A 16,775-nucleotide genomic window follows, 5' to 3' on the forward strand; every position below is an offset into this window, starting at 1 on the left:
AGCTCATCAGCTGTGCTGCTGCCACAAGGATTTTCATTTACCACCAAACAGCAATTAGGAGAAACTTTGCCTGTTTGCCTCCCTACTTTTATTTCCTGTTTGTTTTTCACTGTTGAGCACTGCAGCAATCCCGTGGCACCCCCCAGCCTGGTGCCCAGGGATGTGCAGACAAAGCTGGCCATAAGGTCTGCAGGCCTTAAAAAGGGAATTTATTTATTTATTTATTTATTTATTTATTTATTTATTTATTTTTGTGTTTTCCAAGGCTCTTGGCTTGGGGTGTTGCTGGGCTGGAATTCATGGTGGTGGTTTAGCAGTTCTCAGTGTCACAAGGTGGTGTTGGTGGCCCTGGGAGGGAAATATTGGTGGTTTAGCAGTGCTGTCTCTCAGAAGGTGAATTTGGTGGCCCTGGAAGAGGGATGCTGGTGGTTTAGCAGTGCTGTTTCTCACAAGGTGATGTTGGTGGCCCTGGGAGGGAAATATTGGTGGTTTAGCAGTGGTTGGTGGTTTAGCAGTGCTCAGTGTCACAGGGTGATGTTGGTGGCCCTGGGAGGGGGATGCTGGTGGTTTAGCAGTGCTGTCTGTCAGAAGGTGGCCCTGAAAGGAGAATGTTGGTGGTTTAACCATGCTAAGTGTCAGAAGGTGGTGTTGGTGGCCCTGAGATGGGAATGTTGGTGGTTTAGCAGTGCTGTTTGTCACAGGGTGGTGTTGGTGGCCCTGGGAGGGCGATGCTGGTGGTTTAGCCATGCTAAGTGTCAGAAGGTGGTGTTGGTGGCCCTGAGATGGGAATGTTGGTGGTTTAGCAGTGCTGTTTCTCACAGGGTGGTGTTGGTGGCCCTGGCAGAGCTGCAGGACAGGGCTGGGATGCAGTTCCTTCCCAGCATTTTCAGTGCCAGCACAGACACACAGGGATGCAGCCTGTGCCCCGAGGAGCTCCCAGTCTGTCAGGCAGCTGAGCTGGGCCTAATGATGAATGACTTCCTAAATAAATAAATAAAGCTCAGAGGCAGGGAAAAGGAAACGTGAAGCATTACCCTGAGCCACAAGGCAATTCAGCTGACGGCTTGTGCTGCCCAGGGGCGCTCGGCAGAGATTGGGCTGGTTTGCTGGGAAATGCTGAAGGATGGGGAGAGTTTGTGTGGAAGGGGATGGGAATGGGTCGGATCCTTCCCTTTGTGCGTCCTGGAGGAGAGCCCAGCCCTGCAGAGAGCCACATCTGCTCTGCTCTGGTCCAGGAGGATGCTCTGGTGGTTCTGGGGTTGTTTCTGTCTGGATTTTGAGCAAGGGGGATCCTTTGGGGTCCTCCCTGGGCAGGTTGCAGCCTGGAATGGGGAGCTGTGCTTCCTCCTCCTCCTCCTCCTCCTGTGCCCTGTCCGTGCTGGGCAGCACCTGCTGAACGCTCCTGACACATCCCTTCCTGTCACAGCTGTCACTGCATGGAGAATTAATTCCTCCTGACCATCCCAGCCCAGCCCTGAGCTCTCCCTCTGCTTTGTCCTGCAGTGACCATGGCTTAACCCTTGCTGTGCCATCACACCCCCATGCAGGGAGCAGCGAATCTTGGAGCTCCCACACAGCTGTGCCCCAAAATGCCCATTGGGGACAGTGCTGGGCACTTCACACACATGGGAGCAGCAGAAATGCCACAGGGGGAAAAAAAGGAGAGAAAGAGAGGCTCTGTGTGTGTGTACATGCAAACACAGTGAGCTGTCTTGGTTTGCAGTTTCCTCTGGTTTCCCACATTGTAAAAAGGGATAACGCTGTCATATTAAAGCACTTGGAGATCTGGGGATGAAAAGCAGCGAATAGGACCGAGACAGTCCTGATCAAAGCTCTTTTTTTTTCCCTCCATCTGTGTTTGTTTCCCCGTGGAAGATAATGCTCTGCCTCTTTCTTGTAAATATTTTTTTAAGATCTAAGTGACTCCGTGATAGATAAACAGCCATGCTTCACTCTGAAGGATCTCTGCTGCCTGCTCTAATTGTGTTTGCCAAACCCCTGCCTGCCTTCAGGAGTGCCTTGGGGAGCTGCATTCAAGCCTAGAGGGGAAACTCTGTCCAGCAGCTTTGGGGTGCAAAGGGGAAATGCTCCATCATCTCCTTTTTTTGGGTAGGATCAGGCAGATTTGAGATCTGCACAGCTGGTGGAGATGGCACCTAAAGCAGCCAGAGTGTGGCTGCCCCATCCCTGGCAGTGCTGCAGGCCAGGCTGGAAGGGGTCATGGGTACCCCAGGGATGCCCTGGGTGCCATCCCTGCCTTTGGGGGAACGAGGGCATCTCTGGGTACCCCAATCCCTCAGTGCCATCCCTGCCTTTGGGGGAACCAGGGATCTCTGGGTACCCCAATCCCTGAGTGTCATCCCTGCCTTTGGAACGAAGGGATCTCTGGGGTCCTGGGTACCCCAATCCCTGAGTGCCATCCCTTCCTTTTGGGGGAATGAGAGCATCTCTGGGGCCCTGGGTACCCCAGGGATGCTCTGAGTGCCCTCCCTGCCTTTGGGCAAACAGGGCATCTCTGGGTACCCTGATCCCTGAGTGCCATCCCTGCCTTTGGAACGAGGGCATCTCTGGGGCTCTGGGTACCCCAATCCCTGAGTGCCATCCCTGCCTTTGGGGGAACAAGGACATCTCTGGGGTCCTGGGTACCCTAAGTGGCATCCCTGCCTTTGTGGGAATGGGGGCATCTCTGGGTTCCTGGGTACCCCGATCCCTGAGTGCCATCCCTGATTTTGAGGGGAACAAGGGGATCTTTGGGCTCCTATCCAGCCCAATCCATCCTGTGGGCTCTGCAGGGCTCCAGAGCCAGCTCTGCACCTTGGCACCCCCTCATTGCCCAGGTGGGCTCCTGTGCCAGCTCCCTGTCCCAGCCCTGGCTTTGCCAAGGCCAGAGGGGCAAGCTGGAGCTGTGGGGCAGCAAATTCAAATTTCATCTCTGCCCTCCCCAGGGGAGGTGCCAAACGAGCTGGTGGTTGTGCTAAAAGCTTTTCCTTCTCTCTTTCAAGAGGTTGCTGGGAGGAAATGGAGTGACCCAGTGGCCTCTGTTAATGTGCAGCACAAACGAAGCTGCTGCTGCTGCAAGGAGGAGCCCCCAGTGCAGCCCTCTGCCTGCAAGGTGTTTGCTTCCATTGATGTGTCTAATGGGAGCAATTCTCCCACAGCAGCTGCTGCAAATGAAGATATTTAATCATCTCCTAGACCCTGGTGGAACTTTTTGCAGAGAATTTCTTTAAAATCGCCCTTCTCACACAATCAGGCGAAACACGAGAGAAGCCCAAGTGCTTTTTTTAAATTTCTTTAATTTTTTTAAATTTTTTTTTTTGGTGATTTATTTCTCCAAGTTGTCATATTGAAATGAATGCAGGGTTCCTCCCTGCTGGATTTTTTTCAAACACACAGCAAATGTTTCAATTACCAGCTCCGTGGGGGCTAAGAACAGGTAACATATGGCAAAATATGAGAGGCTGTGGATGATGCCCCATCCCTGGGACTGTTCAAGGCCATCTCTGAGTAACCTGGTCTAAAGGAAGGTGTCCCTGTCTCCAATATGGTTTTTAATGTCCCTTGCAGCATTCTGTGTTCCTGTGAGCAGTTCTGCCCCATCCCAGTGTCTGTCACTGTGGCTTCCAGCAGCATTTCCCTCTCTGATTTCTCTCAAATGCTTCCAGCAGCATTTCCCTCTCTGATTTCTCTCAAATGCTTCCAGCAGCATTTCCCTCCCTAATTTCTCTCAAATGTTTTCAGCAGCATTTCTCTCTTGGTCCCTGAGCACCAAGGCAGCCAAACCCCCTCCTCCTGTATCCCCTCCATTCCCAAAGTAGCTTAAGGGAGTTAGGTGTCCAGCACCCTCTGAAACGGGACTTGCTGGGGGGAAAATCTTCAAAAGCATCTTAGCAGCTTAGCTTAAGTCCCTTTGACTCCCAGGGGAACTTAAGCTCTTAAGAAATGTGGGTGCTTCGGAGCATTTCACCCTCTGTGCCTCGCTCCCCTGGCTCCTGGCTGCCTCCCAGCAGCTGCTCCTTGCAAACACTCCTCACTTTTATTATTTTTAATAATGCCCTGTGCTTACAGGCTGCACACATGGCCTTGCTTAGAGCTGGAGATTAGGCAGCACACAGGAATGAATGTCTTACAGGAGCTCCTTTACTGTAAGAATTAATCTTATTCCTGAAATGTGACCGTATCTAGCACAAATCTGACCCCACTGGGGGCCATGGCTTCACTTAATTGCATTCTTTAGCAAGGATTGAGGTCTATTAGGTGGTTTGCTTGTGTTGCAGGGGATCCTGTGCCAGGGAATTTAGTGAATTTTGCAGCTCTGTGGAGCAGCACAGGAAAAGTGCCATTATGTTGGCTTGGCTGGTGCCAGCAGCTTGGCTGGGTGCTCAGGGACAGGCAGGGGTGAGCAAAGCTGCTCCAGAGAGAGCAAGGTAAGCCCTGAGGAGAGGTGGCAGAGCCCTTTGGGATTGGAGCTTTCATCAGAGCAATTCCCACTGGGTTTCAGCCTCCTTGTGCGGCAGCAGGGTGATCCGCACTGGGGGCAGGAATTGTGTCTGTTCCCATTTCCAGGGCAAGCTCTGCCCCAGCCTGTCCTCCCCATCCTCAGGGGAGCCAGGTGGGTGCCCATCCTGCTGTCCTGGCAATCCCTCATGCGGGCACGGAGCTGCTCTGAAGGATGAGCTGCTGGATTGAAGCTGACATGCCCTAATATCTGTGCCAGCACTCTGTGTCTCCGGCAGGGGCTGGGGAAGCACGTTAGCACTGGAGTGGAAGTGTCACCCTCTGGCATCTCCTCCCTTCGTCTTGGAGCTGTTCTGGATCCCCTTTTCCAGACCTTCTCCTTCAGAGCCCATTACAGGGCAGGAAAAGCCGTGCTGGGTGTGGGAGGGTGGCGCTGCCAGGCTCCTCTCTCTGGGGGAGGCAAATTGAACATTTCCCTGACATTCAGCTCCATCCCGGGGGGACTCTGGGGATGTGCTGCTTCTCATGGCTGCTCTCAGCTGTGGAAGATCATTGGTGCCGTGTCTGGGGAGCACAGGAGGCTCAAGGAGGTGTTTGGTGGCATTTTTGGCGCTGGTGGGGGTGGAGATGCTGCTCTGGTGAAGGAAAACGGGAGTTTCTGAAATGGTGGCTGAGCCAGCGGGGTTTGTTGGGTTTTATTTTAATACATTTTTGTTTTATTTATTTATTATATTTATTTTATTTTAATTTAATACCTAATAATAATACATATTTATTTTATTTTAATACCTAAAATAGCTGGGTGCATCCTTGCTCTGTGCAGTGCCAACCTCGCTGGTGGGAATGGGACTGAAGGAGGGAGAGCCAGGGAGCTGCAGCCCAGCTCTGTGTGCTGTGCTGTGCTGGCACCACTGCCACATCCCCACTTTAATTAACAGTTCCCATCACAGCCATTCACGCTGTTCCCACTCTCTGCTCGCCCCTGACAGCCACAAAAGAAACCCCAACGTGCTGTTCTGTGCCCTGGAACCCTGTGAACCCCAGCTAGGGCTGGCTGCAGCCTCTCTGTGTTTCTCTGAGTGTGTCTAGAGCAAACATTTGAAGAGATTCCCAGTGATAGGATTGGGGTTTTTTTTTCCCTTTTTTTGTTCCAGTATTTGTGCTCTGAAGCACGGTGGATCTGGGCTAGCACAGAGCACACAGCAGAGGCTTTGTAATCCTCAAAGTGCAAAGCTTCTCTCTGAAAAGTTGTTCTTTAGGCCTGAGTACGTATGGGGACGTCTTGTTTATCCTGGCTTTTCTTTTAATTCTGCACACTTCAGCCTTGGAGAGTTAATGGGACAGAAAAAGATGAAAATGCCCCTTCACACTGCCTGTCCCGACGCTCTCCCGCCCTGATGTGTGTCAGAAAGCTTCAACAGCCTCACTATCCCCTTAGCCCTCTCAAAGCCTTTGATCATTGCACAGTATCTCCTACCTGGCTCTCCTCCAAAAGGTGATAAACCCTGGGTTTGATTTCTAATTGGAGCAACGATAGCGGGAAGGAATCCGTCAGATCTGAGCGATGCTCGCCCAGCTCTGGCCATTATCCCTGATGGAAACCTCTGAGCTGCCAACGCCATGAGGAGGCTGTGGCTGCAGCTCCACTCTATTTTCAGCCCTTCTGGGGCAGGTCCCACCCGTGTGGCTGAGGGAAGCATTTCCCAGTGCTGACACGCAGCGCTGAGGTGGTGGGTGAGAACACACAGCTGCCCTAATGCCGCTCCAGCTTTGCACAGGGATCAGGGTGAAGCTGTGGGCAGGGAGCTCCCTTTGGAGGCAGCAGTGGTCTCCATGGAAATGTGCTGGCAGGGTGAGGGCAGCAGGCTGGTGCTGAGCTGGAGCTGCCCCTGCTGCCGCGTTCTGCCACGTCCAGGGCAGAACTGCTCAGGAGAAAATCTCCCTCACCTCCCATGGAGGCTGTGTGGGCTTGATCCACCAGGATCAGCCATGGCACACCCTGCTCCAGGTATTCTTACTTGGTAAGAACAGGTATTGTCATTGTCTTCCTCAGTGACACAGTTCCTCTCTGTGCTGCAAGTGGGGAAACTGAGGCACTGAGTGGGTAGGGGTTCTCAGACTGCTGCAGCCCCAGCCTTGCTGGAGCATTTCCAGTGTGTGTTTGCTGTGCAAAAGGGGCTCTGGGACACCCCCATGACTCCTGGCTCTTGTGGTGGGGGAGCACAGCCTGTCTGGGCAGGAGCATCTCTCTTGGGGGGGATTTGTTGCTTTCCTTGCTGGGTTTTTCATGTGTGAGGTTTTATATTGGAATTAAATCGGTTTTAGGTTTGCTTCTTTGCCCTGTGCTTTTGTGGAAAAATCTCCCTTTCGGAGGGTCCTTGGGTCCTTTGCTGGGGAGGGAGAGAACCTGATGGGTTAAAGTCCTGATGGGTTAGAGCTGGGCTGAACCTGATGGGTTAAACATGGGCTGGGCTCTGCCCATGGAGCTGGGCTTAACCTGTGGGGCTGGGCTCACCCCATGGAGCTGGTCCATGGAGCTGGGCTCTGTCCATGGAGCTGGGCTCATATCATGGAGCTGGGGTCACCCTGTGGAGCTGGAGCCCCTGATGGAGCTGGAGCCCCTGATGGAGCCAGGCTCACCCCATGGAGCCGGGTGGGTGCTCAGTGCCGCCCCTCAATGCCACCCCTCAGTGCTGCCCCTCAATGCCACCCCTCAGTGCCACCCCAGGGAAGGTGCCCATGTCCCTGCAGGCCCGTGCGCTGCCGTGGCCACTCAGGCCCTGCCCACCCCCTGCCCGTCCCCAGCCCCTCAGATCTGCCCCTTTGTGCCCACAGGTGCTGACCAGGCTGGGGAGACGCCGCTGACCAGGCTGAGCCGGAGCCTGCCCGGCCGGGGCCCAGGGCCTGCGCAGAGGATGAGGATCCTTCCCAGCCCTGGAATGTCTTCGCTGCTGTCCCTCGTGAACGTCCTCTCCGTGCTGCTGATGGACTGCCTTGCTGAGAGTGAGTGACTCTGCTGTTCCCTGCTCCTTTCTTCACCATTCTCAGTAGTTTTTCATTTTCCAGCACCCTTAACTCTCCACCAGTGCCTTCCCAGCCCCACAGGCAGCTGCGTCCTCACAGCCTGCTTTGAGTTCCAGGTTGTTCCCAAGAGCTGGAGAGAAGGGGGGAAGCTGCCTGAGAGCCTTCCCCCACCTTTTCCAACCCCATCTCACCCATTTTGTCCCCTCCTGCTCCTGCCTTTCACTGGTGACCATTGTCACGTTCCTTTCTGGGGCTGGATTCCAAACAGCATTTCAAGAAAGAGCATTTATGTTTCTCCTTCCCCTGAGTGAACCAGTTCCAGTCCAACACAGGTTTTATCTTTGCTGCCTTTCAATTCCTGCTTTAAAAAATGAAAAGGGGAAGGAAAAAAGAAAAAAAAGAAGTGAAAATCTTCAGCGACTTGAGTGTAATGTTCCTTTGACATGAAGGCTGATCGCTTGGGATCAGTGGGGAATAGACTTTTCCAGGCTGATTGAATTATGAGGTTTTTTTTCCTCCCCAGCAAAGCTGCTTGAAGCTGGTGAGAGGGCTGCTCTGGTCAGCGCAGCCCTTGACAGCTTTTCACGTAATCACTTGGTTATCAGGGTTTATTAGGATGACGGGGATTGAATGGATCCGCGACCTTTTGTTGCTGGGAGATGTTTTTGGAAGGGTCCTTTCCATCCTCTCTGCAGCAGGCAAGTGGGGATGTGCCTGCCCTTGCCTCTCTCTGAGTTTTGCTGGGTTCATGCTTAATCCCTCTTTGCAGAGAGGAACACTCACGTGCAGGAAGATAATGCTGTGTTTTATTCTTTTTGCATTTTGTGAGTCTGGTGAGTGAGCTGGGCTCTGGGAGGTTCATGGTGGGGTGATCAGTCTGCACCTCAAATGGTGTCCAAAAAGTGACCCACAGCTTCAGCTGAGCTGTGTGGAGTGGCAGCAGCACTGCAGAGTGTGGCAGGGAATTGCCTTTTGCCCCAGGATTTATCCAGGGATTTATCCTATGTTGGTGATGGAGCTGATGCTATGCAGGGTCTTTATGAGCACCCAGAATCAGTGGGTGCTGCTCTGTGGGCTCAGGGTGGCTTTGTTGGCTGTGAAACTGGGAATCTCCATTCCTGGCTCTTGGTGCAGTGCAGTCAGGAGAGGAATCGGTGGAAATCTGGAGTCTGGGCTCCAGAGTCTTGTTCTTGCCACTGGTTTCCTATAACAACACTTGGCAAAATCAGTTTGCAAAGCAAACTGCAGCTCTGCAGGATGGAGAGCTCAGGTGTTCTGCAGCTCTGCAGCCTCTCTGTGTAAGGAGATCCCCAATTGATACCTGAGTGCCTGTGAAAATTGGGGTCCACTTGAATTTTGAGTGCACAGGGGTCCTGTGTGCTCAGTGCTGACAGGGACATGGCAGCATCAAGGCTTCTCCAAACCATGGCTGAGTGACCTCAGTTCTCTCGTGCTTTTCATTTTCCTGGGAAGGAGCAAACAATCTTGTGTGTCCCTCCTCTTTGGGGTGAGGTTTGCTCAGGGATTCCAGCAGAGCTGGGAGATTCTTTGTGCTGCCTGGCTGCTACAGAGCCCTTTTGGGGGAATTGTGCCCTCAGGAAGGGTTGGTGCTGGCCACACACAGAATGCACCCGTGGTGTGGCCTGAGCCCTGCTGAAATCTGTCTCTGCTCTGCAGACACCTTGCTGCTTGCAGCCGAGTTTCCCTCTCTTGTAGCTCTGCAGTGTCCTTGGATCCTGAACTGGGAGGGTTTGGTGCTGTTTTCCCTCTGGCTGCTCACAGATGTCCGTGCAGGAACTTTGCAGCTTGCTGGGATGGGGCTGGCTGCTCTTACCTGCTTGCTGTGCAGATGTTGGGCCAGATGTTGTGTCTGCTCTTGACCTGCAGCATGCCAGCACCTCCCTGCCCTGTGCCCTGGGGATGCTGCCTGGTGCCAGCTGTCTCTGGAGCTCCCAGCCTGCTGAGGATGAGTGTGCAGCGAGCTGGTGATGGTTCCTGCCCTTGGAGGGGCTCCTGGGTGATCCCATTGCAGCCAGGCTGAGCTGCAAGCAGCAAACAGCTTTGTCTGTCAGGGCTGCAGAGCCTGTGAGAGGAGCTGTCCCTGCTCTGACAATGTCCCCTCCCATCAGATGGCCCCGGGCTCTGTCACATCCCTGTAATCCCTTGGCCAGCTTCCATTTGGCCACGGTGCTGACCCCATTTCTGCCCTGATTCACCCCAGGCCCTGCAGCCCCCGGGCACACCGTGCTGGGAAGAGAGATGGGAAACCCCTGGGATTGTGGATTTTGGAGGGCATCACCTCCCAGCCTGGCAGGGAGCAGATCCCAGAGCCTGGGCTGAGCTGGGGCTCTCCTCTCTCCCAGTGCAGCTCTGTGGCCTCTGCAATCAAAGGACCATTAAAATACTTCCCTTCTCTCCCAAGCTAATTGATCTCAGTCAGTGATTTAAGTCTTTCTGTGGCAGGAGCATTCTATTTAAAGGAAACTGCCATTTAAATTAAAAATCCAAAGCACCACGCTACTTTCTGCCCGCTGTTCCTCCTTGGGAAGCTGAAGAGAACAATAATTGAAAGGTGTGACACAGGCATGTTCTTTCTCTTTTCTCTTTGGTTGAACATGGACATTTTCTTTGTTTCTTCCATGTGCTCAAAGGCAGCCATGGAACTGGAAATTACTGATTCCATTATTATTTTCAGCCATTCAATGGAAAGTGTGATCCTTTCCTTGGGAGTTCTGCTGTTTGTGTGAGTACCATGAACTGGCATGGCTGCAGGGAATTAGGGAGGCATCCCCAGGAGCTGCACAGCCAAATGTGCCCCTTGGAGCTGAGAGGAACCAGGCAGCAGAGACAGATGAGTCTGGGGAGAGGAATTGCTCCCAAATTGCTGATGGACCCGGGCACAGCACCAAGCCTTGCTGTTTCCTGTTCACACACCCAGAGCCACAAAACCTCCATGGTGAGAACCCTAAAACTTTTTATTTTGTGTGTGCAGAATAACTGAGCACCCCAAAACCTTTTATTCTGTGTGTGCAGAATAACTGAGAATCCTAAAACCTCCTAATCTGTGTGCAGAATAACTGAGAATCCTAAAACTTCTTGTTCTGTGTGTGCAGAATGAGTGAGCACCCTAAAACCTCTCATTCTGTGTGTGCAGAATGAGCACCCTAAAACCTTTTATTCTGTGTGTACAGAATAACTGAGAACCCTAAAACTTCTTGTTCTGTATGTGCAGAATAACTGAGAACCCTAAAACTCTGTTCTGTGATGTGCAGAATGAGGAGCACCCTAAAACCTCTCGTTCTGTGCGTGCAGATGAGGCACCTAAACCTTATTGTATATAAGAATGAGAACCCTAAAACCTCCCCTTCTGTGTGTGCAGATTGAGCACCCTAAAACCTCTCATTTTGTCTGTCCCTTGAGCAGCTGGGCAGAAGCTGCTCCTGCCCAGATGTGCAGGGCACAGCTGCTTTTGGCCAAGGGCACTGGTCAGGCCCCTGTGCCCCCCAAAGGAACCACGTGCCCCCTCCAAGTGCTCCTCAGTTGCACATAAAAAGCCATTTAGTGCAAGGAAATGTGGCCATTTTTCTGACTGGAATCAGCATGCTCGCTGTTTTCAAGTGGATTTTTCTCATTGATTAAACCTTTGTGTTTTACAGTAGCACTTTGCTAATTGGCACTTTGCATACACAGAAGGCTGGTGCATGGCTCTCTCCACCCCAGCAAAGATTTAAGGGCAGGGAACATTACTTATTACTTACATTTCCTTCCTTTTATAAATCACCGTATAGAAGCCTTACCAGCACACTCTGAAGTATTACCATAAATAATTAAATCTAAATTGCAATTGACAAAATAAAAGAATAAAGCCCCTTTTATGATGCATTACCCTGGCTTTCTTCCCTTTTAATTGCCCTTGCTCCATCATTAATTTGCAGAGCGCAGTAATTCATGGGAGGTGCATGTGAGGGGGGCTCTGTGAGCATCCAGCAGAGGCAGCAGCCAGGTCTGCAGCACGTGGGGCTCACAGAGGTGGTGGAGAAGCTGTGGTGGGATGGAGAAGCTGTGATGGGATGGAGAAGCTGTGATGGGATGGAGAAGCTGTGATGGGATGGAGAAGCTGTGATGGGATGCAGAAGCTGTGATGGGATGCAGAAGCTGTGGTGGGATGGAGAAGCTGTGGTGGGATGGCACTGGAGCCCCTCCAGGTCCACGTTCAGGCTGTATTTTGGGAGCTGGTGCCTTGTTGAAGGTGTGTGGCATGGAAGGGCTGTGCTCTGTGACACCAGGGGCAGGAGCTGGTGGCTTCTCAGGGTCTTTTGGGTTGCTGTGACCCCAAGATTGTTAAAAGTCTCTCTTCCCAAGCGCTCTTCGGACGCTTGAAGAATGAGTTGGAGCTCTTCATTTCTCGGTCTCAAGGTTGTTTATTTTATCTTATCTATAAAAAATTATTTCCTGCCCTGTTGAGGTCCATCCAGCAGGACAGTCCAGGCACTCTGCCTGCCCCCAGGGCAGTGTTGTGTGTTTATACTAAAAACTACGTGTACAATATTTACAATTCCTTCCCAATACCTATCACCTATGTTAGACAGTGAGCTTCTACTCTAAACCAATCCAAAAGTGCCACCATCACAGCAGAAGGAAGAAGTCTGGACACACCCAGTTCCCTCCATCTTGCCTCCTGAACCCCCATACCAAAACCCCAAAATCTACTTTTCCACCCGGTGATAACTTCACTAATATTCTATTTAAACTGTTGTGGCCTGCAGATCTTCATCTAAGGTTGGTAATTTGCTCCAGGGGTCATAATCAAACCCACAGGTGTTTTGGGCTCTGTGCCAGGGTCTCTGAGCCCCCTGGCAGGGGTTTGGGCAGTCCAGAACAGCCAGAGGGATGTTCTGGGTTCCCACAGTGATGGGCTGGAGGAGGAGCAGAATTTATGAATTTAAGGTGGGAGCATACAGGAGGTTTTGTGGTCGTTTGGAGCGCGGTGGAGTTTTCCCTTGGAGTTGCACATTGTCCCTGCAGTGAGTGGGGTCTGAGAGAGGAGACAGCAGTGAATCCTGGACAGGCAGAGATCCCTGCTCCCCTGCCCAGATCCACCTGCTGCTCCTGCTCCTCGTGCACCGGTTGCCTCTGCAGGCAGGGAACATCTCCCTGTCCTTGTGTGCACTGCCCTTCCCTTTTCCCTTCCCATTGCTGCCTTCTCCATGTGCCAGCTGTGATCTTGCTGAGGGTTCTGGGCTGGTTGTTGTCTCACTCAAGGACACTGAATTAAGCTTCTGTGTCACCTTGTTTAAGTGCCTGATTAAATTAAACCTTGCCTGACTGGATCAAGTGATGAATCTTTCCTTTTTTTTTTTTTTCAAGATAACTCAAATTGGAAAGTTTGTGTCTCCTGTAGGATCCAGAGAGGAAATCAATCATGTGTTGAAAGAGCTTCCTTGGGGGCAGAGGGGGCTGTCACTTGCCAGGTCTCAGCTGTGCCCCACGCTGGGAATGCTCATTAGATTAATCTCTGCTGAGGAGCACCTGGGGACAGCAGCAGCCACGGTGTTTGGGACCCAGCCATGGGTGTCTCCTGCTGAAGGATCTTTTCCCAGCCAGAGGCTCTTTCTGCTCAGCTTCATTAGATGGTTAAGTTAGGGGAAAAGAGCATCTGTTTGTTGTGTAAACAAGTGGCTTGTGCGAAAATGTCACCTGCAGAGGAGTGGGATGGGGGAAATGTCTGTCTTCATACCTGGATGGCAAAACTGGGGCTGTTCCTCTGTGTCAGGCTTTGCCAAGAAGCCAAGGCTTCTTTCTTAATGTCCTTTTCACACCAGCACTTCTTGCCCTTGCCAGGAAGGACGGGATCATTCCAGATCAAGCCTCACGTTGGCTTTTCCTCTGTCTCTGTGCTTCTGTCTTCTCAAGACCAGTTCAGCACAAATCTCCTGGGTCACTGAAGGGAATCTGTGAGGGATTCCTCCCTTTTGTGGCCTGGCAAGCCCAGTATTATTCTTAGAAGGCAGGCAGAGTGTTTTTCAAGGACGCCCGACCAGAGGAATGTCATTCCTGCGTGCGTGGGATGGAATCTGGGCTCGAGCTGGCCTGTGAGACACAATCTCCCAAGAACACTTTTATTTACTCCCTGCCACTCTTCCCCTCCAGCCAAGGATGTTCTCTTGCAGCATAATTGGTCCCAGTCCCCACCTTAGAAAGCTGTGATGTTCTGCGCGCTGCAGCTGCCTTTAATTTTTTGGGGGATTGTTAAAGTTCACGAAAACAGTCACGTTTTACACCATCTGCTGTGTGCAGGGAGCTAACCAGGGTACAGGCTGCTGGCCAGGGAGAGGGGAGCATCCTCACTCTGTGACTGCACCTTCCCAACGCTCCTTTGCCTTGCCTCCATTGGCTTTTTGGAGCAAGGGCTTCCCTTGCTTGTTCAGTGTGATGAGCCCCAGGTTTGGTTCCAGCAGCCCCTGAGCAGTTTGGGGGTCTCTGATGAGCCTCAGGTTTGGTTCCAGCAGCCCCTGAGCAGTTTGGGGGTCTCTGATGAGCCCCAGGTTTGGTTCCAGCAGCCCCTGAGCAGTTTGGGGGGCTCTGATGAGCCTCAGGTTTGGTTCCAGCAGCCCCTGAGCAGTTTGGGGGTCTCTGATGAGCCTCAGGTTTGGTTCCAGCAGCCCCTGAGCATTTCTGTGGAGCTCTGATGAGCCCCAGATTTGATTCCTGCAGCCTGGACTCTCCTCCTGCATTTCATGAGCATCCCTGTGGGTCTCTGATGAGCCCCAGGTTTGGTTCCAGCAGCTCCTGAGCAGTTTGGGGGTCTCTGATGAGCCCCAGATTTGGTTCCAGCAGCCCCTGAGCATTTCTGTGGAGCTCTGATGAGCCCCAGATTAGGTTCCAGCATCCTGGGCTCTCCTCCTGCAGTTCCTGATGAGCCCCAGGTTTGGTTCCAGCAGCCCCTGAGCAGTTTGGGGGTCTCTGATGAGCCCCAGATTTGGTTCCAGCAGCCTGGGCTCTCCTCCTGCAGCCCCTGTGGGGTTTAGCAGCAGACCCCAGGGACAGAGAGACCTTTGGGATGCAGCAGCGACCACAGACCCGAGGAGAGAGCAGCACAAACGCATTTTGGATGTCTGCTGCTCTGGCTTTGAGAGGGGAGATTGGGATGAATGATTTAAGGCGTTGACAGGAGGGACTCTGGGCTGACCTGTTTTCCCAGAATCGTGCTCACAGAGCCCTGTCCCACCCTGGTGGGTGCAGACATGAAACGTTTCCACGGGCGGGGTGGAACCAGCGCCGCTCGTTTCATCCGCGGCGCACAAAGTCGTTTCTGTTTCCTTTTGAGGCCGAGAGGAAAAGCAAAGCTTTAAAGAAGGGGGAAAAGAAATAATAAATAGAAGGAGCTGCAACTGGTTTAGCATTCTACAAAGTTTCTCCGAGTCCTCCAAATCTTTAATTGACTCAGGAGCATAAAATTGAGAAGGGGAGAGAGTGAGAGAGCGTGCGAGTGGCGCGAGTGATTTGAATAATTTATTGTCCTTTGAAGTTGCAAGAGAAATTTCAGCTGCCTTGGGGAGTAATTTCTCCCCATTCTGAAAGGGTTTCTCCTTATTTTAAACTCATTCAGAGGATGATAGTTTTGCATTTTCTGCATAATTAATGAGCGTAGCTCCCCCCACTCTCACGCAACCTCTAAAGAGTGGTGGGGTGATGAAACTTGGTGGTTTTTTTAATTAATAAAGTCAAATTAATTTGACTGTGTCCTCATCCTCCCTCACCTCCGTTGGAATCCATGGATTTATTTATAAATTAGTCCGAGCATGCTGCTAGGAGTGCTGACAGATCTTACAAATCTTTAGCCTGGACTTTGATTTGTTTGGATGAATTTGTGAAAAGATGGTGTGAGGTTGTTTTTTCAGTTCAGCTCTTAAAGATCACCTTGAGACTGGCTCCAGTGATCTCCCAGGGAGCCAGGAAGATCCTGCAGCTCTCATTTCCCTTTATCTGTCTGTTCAGGGAGGATCTGCTTGCTTTTGAGGGCGTTTGTGGGTTTTTTTCTCTGTGAGTGCTATGATACACTGCTTTTAATTGTGGAACTACTAATTGTGATTAATTCCAGTAGCTGCCCCTTGAGGCAATGAAAGGGAGAGGGATCTTTTCCTTGGTGCCTGGAAGGGCTGCAGGACGAGCCATCCCTTGACATGTTTTTCCATGTTCTGTGGACTCTGGTCCTTTAGTGACTCAAACAGAGCAGTGGAGGTTGAGCAAAGAGCCAAATCCTTTCCAGCTGGCTCTTTTCTAGGTGGGTGGTGAATCAGGGTGCCAATACCAATGACCTGGCTGGAGGAGAAGCTGTCTGAGCGATATGGCAAGGGCAGAGCTGCTGCTTGCTAACAGCCTGGGATTGCTGTCATTGATGGACAAGGGGCCCTCATTAAGCTGCCAGGACAGCTCCTGGGGTCTCTGGCTCTGCCCTGGGTTGTTATGCCTCGTTATGGGACGTGTGGACAGATCTGGGATGAGATGCTGATAGAGGGTACCCCCAGGGTCCTGGCTGGCCACGCTCCTGTGCTTGCTGGAGCTTCCTCATCAGGGGAAATTTAGGTTGGATATCGGGAAAAAGTTTTCTGCAGAAAGAGTGATAAAGTTCTGGAATGTTCTGCCTGGGGAGGAGGTTCAGTCACCATCCCTGGGTGTGTTTAACAAAGCCTGGATGTGGCACTGGGTGCCAGGGTTTAATTGAGGTGCTGGGGCTGGGTTGGATTTATGACCTCTAGGGTCTCTTCCAACCTGGTCATTCTGTGAATTCTGTGAATTTGGGGGAATTTTGGGAATTCCCAGGGACCAGGGAGGTGGTGGAGTCCCCATCCCTGGGTGTGTTTAACAAAGCCTGGATGTGGCACTGGGTTTAATTGAGGTGTTGGGGCTGGGTTGGACTCCATGATCTTTAAGGTCTCTTCCAACCTGGTCATTCTGTGAATCTGTAAATCCAGAGGCAGATCCCTTGCCCGGCTCTGCTGTCAGTACCCATCAATACTGAGGTCGATCTGGGCTGGGTTGGACTCAATGATCTTTAGGGTCTCTCCCAACCCAGTGATTCTGTGAATTCTGTGAATCTGGGGGAATTTTGGGAATTCCCAGGGACCAGGGAGGTGGTGGAGTCCCCATCCCTGGGAGTGTTTAACAAAGCCTGGATGTGGCGCTGGGTTTAATTGAGGTGTTGGGGCTGGGTTGGACTCGATGATCTTTAGGGTCTCTCCCAACCCGGTGATTCTGTGAATTCTGTGAATCCCAGGCTGCCATCCTCCATT

At 51.9% G+C, this 16,775-nt stretch overlaps 1 protein-coding gene across 1 annotated transcript in view; it reads left to right on the forward strand.

The window, feature by feature from the left end:
* The window catches only part of PTPRS (protein tyrosine phosphatase receptor type S), a 117,702-nt gene that overhangs the window by 14,739 nt on the left and 86,188 nt on the right, over positions 1–16,775 (forward strand). Inside the window, exon 2 of the mRNA XM_064734076.1 lies at positions 7,294–7,461. Coding sequence (XP_064590146.1) covers positions 7,294–7,461 — 168 coding nt within the window. The remainder of the gene's footprint in view (positions 1–7,293; positions 7,462–16,775) is intronic.

The sequence above is a fragment of the Zonotrichia leucophrys genome, chromosome 28 (genome assembly GCF_028769735.1).
Source record: "Zonotrichia leucophrys gambelii isolate GWCS_2022_RI chromosome 28, RI_Zleu_2.0, whole genome shotgun sequence".
Taxonomy (NCBI): domain Eukaryota; kingdom Metazoa; phylum Chordata; class Aves; order Passeriformes; family Passerellidae; genus Zonotrichia; species Zonotrichia leucophrys.